At 35.6% G+C, this 10,462-nt stretch overlaps 1 protein-coding gene across 1 annotated transcript; it reads left to right on the top strand.

The window, feature by feature from the left end:
- Positions 1–700: 700 nt before the first annotated feature.
- Positions 701–9,231, top strand: LOC113077630 (ras-specific guanine nucleotide-releasing factor RalGPS1-like; the record flags this gene model as incomplete). The annotated part of the gene is made up of 3 exons (XM_026249946.1): positions 701–790; positions 2,396–2,488; positions 8,681–9,231. Coding segments are annotated over 3 exons (363 nt in total), but the record flags the coding sequence as incomplete, so codon positions are not given.
- Between the last annotated feature and the right edge of the window lie 1,231 nt (positions 9,232–10,462).

The following is a 10,462-nucleotide window of genomic DNA, read 5'->3' on the forward strand; positions in this document are numbered from 1 at the left end:
GAGAAAGCTCCGATTTTGACAAATGAAAACATCCAAGTACCACCTAGTCAGAAAAATGTTCCTCGAGTCCCTGCATGCTCTTTCTGCACCACACACACATCCTTACACATTATAATGACCTGACCAATTCACACAATTTTATTGAAAATGCACAATACTTTCTTTATTCCCATTTCTGAAAATACGGCTAAAAATATCCGCTTAAGAAGGTCAGTGTGCAGTAGGAATGAATATGATTTTTATATAATTGGCATTTGATTTTGGCAGAGCTTAAATGTCTTGGAACGTTGATGTAAGTGGCCATTTGAGGTCTGCAATTAATCTTGTCATTTCGGTCTTTTTAATGTCATAAGCAACAACCAATTTCTTCTATTTCCTGAGTGAAATAAGGAAAGATTCAGTGTTGCTTCTTAGATTCATTTGACTGATGTTCTGGCACTTGTACGTAAGAGAAAACTCTTTCTGGAAAATAAAAAAAACGAATACAATCGAATACAGTTTTCATCACAGCAATTAATTAACATATAGCCATAAATTATATGTGTCCATGTAGTAAAAAAAAATTATAAATATATAAAAAATATATATATATATTATTTTAATCATAATTTTACATCTAAACTCTTATTCTGCAGAGATAACAATGATAACAGTGCATTGTGGGACTCATTTTATTCACCTACCATATTTCCTCTCTTAGGTCAGTTTCTGGGCAGTGAGGGAGATATTGACGGCTCAAACATTGAAAATCCGAGCAGAAATATTGGGCCACTTCATCAAAATTGCCAAGGTGAGACATTCTTTGTTTTTTTACAGTTCCTTCAGCCAGTGAAACTTGTTTCCTTTATTTACCGTTAGTTGTTTTTTTCTTTGTCTGTGTTGCCATGGCAGAAATATAACTGACCCTATAACTTCCAAGTTCAAGTTCAATCATTTCTTATTATTTGTATTCACATCTGAATTGCGTTTGGTATCCTAGTAATTATCCTTGACACTGGCGTTACTATAACTGATGGTGTTTTATTAGAAATTCAAGCAAGACCGGGTTTTTCATGGGCACTTTCAAGATTTTTCCTTTAACAATGGGCAATTTTAATGACGTTATACAAGCCTTGATGGATTTAAGCCTTCTGTTTTAAGTCAGTAAGAATGGTTAGAGACATTGCAAAGGAGTGGTGGACTATTTATGGCATAAAATAAGGATGAGAACATCATACAAATGACTTCATCTGACTGTGATCCATCTTAGACTCGGTTTAACTTATAAATCTGTAAAGTGACAGTAACATGGAATTTAATGCTTTTGAGTTTTGTTTTTATTTTTAAATCAAAATAACACCTTATGTGTTCAAAATTAAAGGGATACCCCTCCCCAAAATGAACATTTAGAAAAATGTTGTCATTAATCACGACCCCCATGTCTTTCCAAACCCGTAAAAGCTCCGTTCATCTTCGGAATACAATTTAAGATATTTTGGATGAAAACCTGGAGGCTTAAGACTGTCCCATAGACAGCCAAGTAAGTTACATTGTCAAGGTCCAGATAAGTATGAAACACGTCGTCAGAATAGTCCATCTGCCATCATGGTTCAACCCTTAACATTATGAAGTGACAAGAATACTTTTTGTAAGCTAAGAAAACAAAGATTACAACTTTATTCAACAATTTCTTTGTCAACAGTCTCTCCATAACACTGTATGTTGCGTATGCGCTTCTGTATCAGCCGCGCCACAAGGATGTGCTGTTTTCTAGATAAATACAAGTAGAAACGGCGCATCCTTGTGGCATGGCTGATACAGAAGAGATTTTTTTTTTTAAGCTTTAATTTTATACATTTAAAAATATATATCTTTCTTTTGGAATAATACTTCAAAAACTTTCCAAACAATCATATGGTTATCTAGATGCTTTACTTGTCGTTCGTGCCAACAGTCTCTCTCACACACACAGAGAGCCACAGGCTGCTGTGAATTCATTCAGTCTACATGCTCTCCTGAATCTCAATGTACCATGACACAGGAAAACCCGCTGAACGACTCCTTATGTTTGAACACTCACCCTGCACTACCTGCCAAACCTGAAAGAGCTGTGTACCCTGCTACCGGCAGACATGCCCCAGTAAGCCTGAGTGGGCTACACTAACGGTTTTGCTGATGGATAAAACAGATCAGCCAATGACTAAAAAACCAAAGCAGCATTGCTTTTTCTCCTACTTTCCATAAAGGTAGTTGACACATAATAGTTCACAGAGGTCAGCCTAGTGGAAAACAACAGCATGACATGACCAGACCAGAAAACACAGTGGAACAAACAAGTTAAAGTCTACATTGGTGTCTTACATGAGGCATGCAACTAATTTATGTTTATTAAGATGTGTGTCTTGTGTCTTTATAGAAACTCCTGGAGCTGAATAACCTCCACTCTCTGGTGTCGGTGGTCTCTGCTCTTCAAAGCGCTCCTATCTTCAGATTGAGCAAGACCTGGGCAGTAAGCAAAACTGAAGATTTATTTTATTTTATTATTTTATCCATGATCTATTTATGACTTTTGTTTATGACTTCTTCTTTTTCTTTCTTTTACATTCTATTTAGTCAATAGTTAGGACTATTCATATATACACATATGGATACATTATATTTATCCATATGTATTCCAGTTAAAATAACATGAGCCATATGTACAGTATATACTGTGAAATAATATCAATGTAATAAATAGCAATACAATAAGTCCTAAAAATATGTTTTTAAGATAATTATAAATATGATTTTTATGGGTATTTACTGTTTAGTTATGACATCATCCCTAATTATGATCATAAATTCTGAATTTGTAATAAAGTATCAGAGCATATCCTGTACAGCAGAAGAATTTTCCAGATCTTATTTAGGAAGACACAAGGAAAAACTTCTCATTTGATATTCTGTTCCCTTACAGGGGATTTATTGTGCATAACCACCAAATGCTAGCTGTTTTGCTGCTTTATAATTTAGCTGACAATGCAGTGCTTGTGTTTATTTCTCTAGAGAGCCCCAGTGCTCTTGGATTTCCATTGATCTTATTTGCAGAGATGTAGATGAGAAGGTCGTCTGAATGCATGGGGACAGTGAAAGAATGAGCCCATTGGATCTCGTTCTGAACATATAAGTGGCTTGGAAAATTTTGAAAGAGCTGTTTCTGAGACCTTGTTTAATGTTGCCAAAGCTTTAAATCTATTTATAAGTATATGCATCACCACAGTTTGAGGTCCAAAACCTCTTGGCCTCTCTTCTCAAGGAAAAAGTAGAAGGACTAAACTATATATGCTGTACAGACAACACTTACAACCAGCCCTGAGTGAGCACAACTGAATAAGCTGGGTATAGCAGGATACTTGTAAAAAGCAATGTGCATCTTATCCACACTGACAGTATAAAGAATGTTCTATGATCATGGATTAATATCTCATCCTCCTTCTAAGTATTTTTCTGTGTAGTCAAAATGTTATGGCAGATATGCCATTCCTTTCATATTATGCCTAAAATCATGTTCCATACTTAAAAGTCCTGACTAACTACCATGAATGTTACTTTGAGAAGCATGCTATTAAAAAATAGGTGTAAACAGATAAAAGTCCCAAAAAGCTGAATCCAGGAGTTTTTAAGGTAGTAAACGACTCTCTAAAAGTCAAATGACGCAGTTTATGTATTCACAGTACTTATTTTGTTGAGCGATGTCGGTGGTAGTGTTTAGACTCACTTGGGGCCCTTAATGATTCGGGATGCAAGCGGGCTCCAGAGCTGACATTCCACATTGAGCCACAGCACTTCTGCAAATTGAGAAAAGATGGAAAAAGAGGGAGCATGTTGTTTATAAGTAATTGCGGCTGGACCGTTTGTCTGATACCACAAGCCCAGCTCTCTTGCCATACGGTTAGCTTTGCCCCAAGGGAATTTTGACAATTACATTATTAAATAGAATATTATGTATCATTTTATTCAATTTGTTAGTGTAATTCATTGATGCTGTGTTAATCACAACATCCAATTTAGACTTAAAAAATAATATGCCAATATGTATGCATATATTTTAGATGATCAGTATAATATTTTTGGTTTATGCTAGACAGAGAAACTGACATGCAGTTGACAAACCAAAAAGTGCAAATCATCTTTAAAAAGCCACAGAACTGAATCAGGGTTATTTGCATTCCAAAATGCTTCAGGTCTAACTAGAAAGATTGAAATGTCACGTGGCCAGACACTGTGTGCATGCATGAGTTACAGGGGTATATTCTGATTCATTGCAGTCCTGTTTTAAGGTTCTAAGACATATGGAAAAGCACCCATACGTCCTAAAACCCTGAAGCTTGAATTGGACAAAATGTGCACACTGACCTTTGGTCCTGGTTTTAATTATAGATTGGAGCGTTTCATTTGTTGTTCTTATCATAATGAAAATGCACTTGCGTGTATTTGCTGACAGTTTTGCCTGACTATAATGACTGTTTTCGGTCTTTCTCTGCAAATGGTTTCTGTTTCACTGCTCATGGCACAGACTGGATTGAGTAATTCTTTATGTCATTTGTTCCAGCCAATTTCTGAACCGCTTGACTTCGAAGCCTTGTTTCCACTTATTTGAAGATTAACTGCTGATTTCCCATTGGGCATGCAATGAATTAGGAGGAATACGGTGCTCACTGGTACACATTTTGGAACATATTATGTACACGGATATAGATTTGATATGCCTTTATCATATATTCAGCAATTTTTTATTATTGGTTTGTTCAGCTTTATACATGGAAGCAGTGGGGTCTGTAAGCCTGAGATCACTTTAAAAAATGACTGTTTAAAGCTAAAATAACCGATGGATTAAATACTAATCATTAATAAATAAATAGAGGAAAGGTAAAGTTGTGACATTAAATGTAAAAATAATAATAATAATAAAACAATTCTGCAATTTTTTGTTCCCTAATCAAATAATTTAGTTACATTGATATGATTCTGTCAATTGTACTTCTTTTGAAACTCAAGATGCATTTTATTTTATACAATTTTATCCATGTTTCTAGTTAATGGTTTGGACTATCCACATTTTAGAATACATTAGTAGTCAAAAAAAAGAATTGTAATAACACAAACACTATATATACACACAAACATACACACAGTAAGATATATGTACATTTAAGCCAGAAGGTTTGTGAGAAATATGGCTTGCATACATTTTTAGTATTTTTATCACATACCTGATTATGATAATAAATTATGAACATATATTGATTTTTGTAATTATTAATTGATTGATTTTGATATAGTATCAGATTATAGCCTTGACACCACAAATTATTGTATTGTATCAAGGAAGATATCTTAATTCACTTTATTTTGGTATTCTGATTTCTAATTCATAAGTTATGCATGATACAAAAATCATTTTGGGAGTATGAAATTAAAATGGAGAAAGGACGTATTAAAAGAGCTGGAGGGCTTGTTCACAAAAAGAAGTAAAGATGTAAAGGTATTGGCAGAGAGATAGACTGGATTGGTTGACAGTCAGACAGATGGTCTCTTGATTCCAGTGTGTATCTCAGCATTTTCTCTGTGTCCCAAAATTAATACTTAAAAACTGTCAAATGCAAGAAAAATAAAACCACTTGGCCAGTCATTTTAAAAGGAATTGCAAAAAAGCACATAGTGCTCCTTTTCTATTGCATGGTTCATTCTCCTTCTTCCATTTACTATTAGCTGCTCCTCTATTCTGCCCTTTCTCCCGTCCTAAGTTACACACAAAAGTCAAATTACAAATCCAGCTCTTAATATTGCACCTATTGCTGAGAAGCTCATCCCCATCAAATTCAGTCTAAGTGGAAAGTTGCTCAGTGGTACTCAATCATTGCAGCTGCGGATGTATGGAGGCTTTCACTGCTATCTGGAACGGCTACAGAGCACAGGGCTGACCTCCATGAACTGCGCTGTAATCAAAGTCAGCCATGTGTTACTGCAAAATAAAATAAAGATGTTAGTAGTTGAAGGAATCCCCTCACTTTTATCGCCCTCAGAGGGATTGTTTAGCACTGTGTGTGTGACTATAGGAATGAGTAATGCCACTGTGGCAGACGCTCAAGTCCTGCACTCAAGGAAGGCCGTCTGCTGCTGTGGTCGTGGTGGCGGGTGATGGAGGCTTGATAAAGGAGATCAGAAAAGACTTTTGTTTTGGCATTTGGTTGCTCTAAATCAGGCAGAAAATCACTAGTCTTGTTGTCGAGATGTTACACACACACACGCGCACATGGAAATCACATTCACTGAAACATGTCAGTGGAGTTACAATTTACCCTGTTCATCATTTGTAATTGCTTTGTAATTAGTTTTTCCTTAAAATATCATAAGCAGTTTCCCTTAGTACTTCTTCAAATCTTTGTCATAATATTATCATTTCCACATCAGGCTCTCCTCGCGATCTAACTTTCCTGCCATGGATTATCTCAGCACCGTTTAAAATCAACTGCAGTTCTTACCACTTCCTTTGTTGAATAAAACGGAGGTAAAAATCAGTTTACCGTTCCTCTGTAGCAAGTCCAAATGAGAAAAATCCAAGTTGTGGTTCATTAAATTCTTCAGGTTCATTTTAGGCCAACATCTAAATGATGAATGAGAGTTAGCTTCCTGTCAAGTCAGCTTTCCACTCCCTAACTATTGTCTGAGTATAAATGTATCCACAAATCGGGCTCATTGGAGTAACTTGGCTGGCAAATGACTAATATAATTTAATTATTACAGTCTTTCAGTTTCTTGCAGATCCATGACATTTGAATTTGGCATTCAGTTTCTTTCACTTCATTCAGTTTCCAAATACCTCCCTATATACTGTATATCAGCTGAAGGCTTAAAATCTTAAAATTCATCCTATAAGACTCATTTTAGAATCAGACATTGCATTACCATAAAAATGGAACATCATTATCATGTTATAAAATGTTTTCGATCACAAATTATTAAAAATCTAGTTTGAATTGTGCACTTTCAAGTCTATGTTCAAAAATGTGAATGACAGTTAAGGGGTTAAGGAAATATTTCACCAAGAAATCATTATTACTTCACTCTATTTTTTGTTTGTTTTGTTTTGTTTTATTTTTTGTTTGTTTGTTTTCTTTTAGCTTTGCTTTGCTTTATTTATGTTTTGCTTTCCTTTGTTTTTGCTTTGCTTTTTTGTTTTGTTTTGCTTTCCTTTTTGCTTTGCTTTGTTGTTGTTTTTTGTTTAACTTTGCTTTTTTGTTTGTTTTGCTTTGTTTTTGTTTAGTGTTTTTTTCCCCTTTGCTTTGCCTTGCTTTGGAATAGTTAACTCAACAACAACAACAACAACAAAAAACCTATGCAAGACACAGAGGGCATTATACACACAGAGTTAAACAATATATGAACATTAATAAGGGAAAAACAGTACTGTGTGATTACATCTCTGGAGACTGATGGAAAGTCATCTGCCAACAGTGTGGTTTCATGGACCGTTACTTGGATTGTTGGACAAAATCTCTCACCAAACCTACAAAAGAGTGAACTACAATATGTGTATCTGTCTAACACAAGAAGAGCATGTTGAAGTACTTTGTTGAAATTTACTTCAGCATTTGATGTGATAAATCCATGTGTGATGGAATTCTTCAGTTAATGAGCTTTTTCTTAATCCTATAACAGGGGTTTTGCACATGGTCATCCCCACAGCTTCAATAGCACATGTGCTGTAAAGAAGCATTGGGTGAAATTATGCCACTCATAAAGGCATTCTAGACACTGAGCCTATTTATTGTGGTCATGTGCTTTCTATAAATGAGAAATATACCCAGGGCCTGGAGTTTGGGTCCTGAGTTCTGGGAAGTGATCCCTTAATACAATTGTATTTGTCTTTCAATGGATTGTGTCTTGTTTTTCACATTTGCAGACAGCTTTATTTAGATCAGAAGTCTTAGTGGGGCTCCCCTCTGACAAAATTTACAAAACGGCGCCTCCACATGTCCCCCCTTCTAAAGTTAGTAGCCAATTGGGAGTAACTCTGATTATTTTACATAGGCAGTATACTACTGAATTCGTTATACTGAGTATACAGTATAATAAATAAACAAAGGCAGAGCTGAGATGAAAAATATGTTCTATTATTATTCCATTATGAAAAGCTCAAGTTAAAACAAGAATATTATTATATAGACTTTAAAAGACATGAACAGTTTTCTTAATGTAGTTATGTCTTTAAATACAGTTTTTATATATTAACATTTTGTGGGGGGTTTTCATCATATTTGAATGAATTAATAGAGGTAACTGAGATGAAAATACTAGGTGATGGAAATGATCATTTTAATATTAAAATATTAAACTAATTTAATATTTTTTATTGAAATTAAAATAGTAATTTTGTCTACTTGTATTCTATTGTATATGTTTATTTGATATTTTCATTTTTAAATATCTTTTCTTGTTCCTATCCTGTATATATATATATATATATATATATATATATATATATATCTTTTTTTTTTTTTTTACTTGTTCCTATTTTTTACCTGTTCCAAAGTAAGCACTTTGAATGCTTATTGATTTCGATGTTTTAGATTTAGACATCCATTAGCTTTTCCTTATTTTCCGAATAAATTAACTTCATTAGGTTCATTCCTTATGTGCTTTCCGTTCTGAACAGCTGATCAGTCGAAAGGACAAGGCCACCTTTGAGAAGCTCGACTTCCTGACGTCAAAAGAAGAGAACTACAACCGCATGAGAGAGTACACCAGGTCCCTCAAAATGGCCCCCTGCATCCCCTATCTAGGTAAGTGTTATAAAAAAGATCACATCTGTACTTGGGTTAATGGTATTTTGTAGACTCCATTCCCTCATATCATGACAACATCCAGCCAGAAATGTCTTGAGAGATTTACTGTATTTATAAATTATTTTTATTGTGGGGTTGTAAAAAATAAGACTGTAAATAAAGCTGAAGATGCTTCATTTGAACAGAAGAATAATTTGGGTCAGGGAAAGGAATGAATCATGGCCCACTGAGCTTAGCCAGGCTTATAATGTTGACTCATTCAATTACTTCAGTATAATAGCTTTTACTTGTGATAAGGATATTTTAAGTTGTGTGAGCAGCCCATTATATTTTGTTGGCCTTATCTCATTTGCACTTTGTTTGGTGACCAGCAGAGGGTGTTTCATTATACCACTCTGGTTCAGTGATGATTGAGAAATGTGCCATTTCCTGTTTTAGGTGTCAGCACAGGAAAAAAAAAAAGGATTTCTGTTTAATCTCAAATATCGTATAGCTTATGAAAGTCAAATAGCCCTTTGACTTTCTCTCTAGCCACTTCAGTGGCTTTACATGGAATGTAGAGATGGAAAATACAATGAAATCATATTGTAGCACTTATTTCCAAATTGGTAGCCCCCTTTTCTCTCTTATGAATAGATGTCTGTCATAGACTCTCACTGGATGCTGCAGAAGCCCAGTGAACGATTAGTTACACACACATCAGTCTCCTCTAAAGGCACTGACAGCACTTGAAATGGATGTCTCCCTCAGGATTGTGACTCACGTGGGAAACAGGATCCAAATCCTTCACTCAATTACGCTCTTCCTTCTTATTCATCCAAAGCATGGTCCATATTACTAATCCAGCTGTTAACCGAGAACTAGACTTTATCAGAAAGGGATCTGGAGGCTTTACCTTTAGGAGGCTTTTTGGATGTTTTTTATTGTGGGGTTGTTATAAATCTTTTTTTGATTAGATGGTAAATTTAAGATGTGAAATTTTGATTTTAAACCATGTAACAGACCGTTCAGTATGTCATTGCCACATGTTTGTGTCCCAAGCTCATGGTCACAGAGTTTTCCAGGTGCTCTTGTGTCATTGTGTTATGTAAAGAACTAAAAGACCAGTCAGGAATAACTTCAGACGGCTGTAACTCAAATTGTCTCTTGGTCTGTAAATTGTGGGCTGGTTCTTTTCTAGAGGTCTGAAATGCACAAACAGACAGTCACTGTCATTTCTAAGAAGATAAACATGCGGATAGAGCTGACGCATGCAGTCTCGCTTCTCTCAGCCACACACATCTTTCTCATTAACTGATTTTCCTTTACATAATCCACATTGAGAGTCTGCTTCCACTTGGGCAGTGTGTCAGAAAAACTGCGTCCCACTCAACAGAGGGCTTTCTCAGACGTCACTCAGCAGAAACCACTGTACCTGGTGCCGGTAGCTTGTGGTTTAGTTGCAGTGTAACATATTCCCATTTCTGAGCAGCAGGCAGCTGAAACCGCAGGGACGGAAAGACTGTCTGACGTGGCTGAGGTTGTGCAGGCTGTCACTTCAAATCTGTCAGTTTCCACTGTCCTTCTCCAGTGGCCCTTTCCATTTCCCACTGGGACGAAGGAAAAAGGAAATGAAATGGTTTGGGGTTTTGTCAAACACTCTTTTAATTATT

Source organism: Carassius auratus, unplaced genomic scaffold, assembly GCF_003368295.1.
Source record: "Carassius auratus strain Wakin unplaced genomic scaffold, ASM336829v1 scaf_tig00022920, whole genome shotgun sequence".
NCBI classification, from domain to species: domain Eukaryota; kingdom Metazoa; phylum Chordata; class Actinopteri; order Cypriniformes; family Cyprinidae; genus Carassius; species Carassius auratus.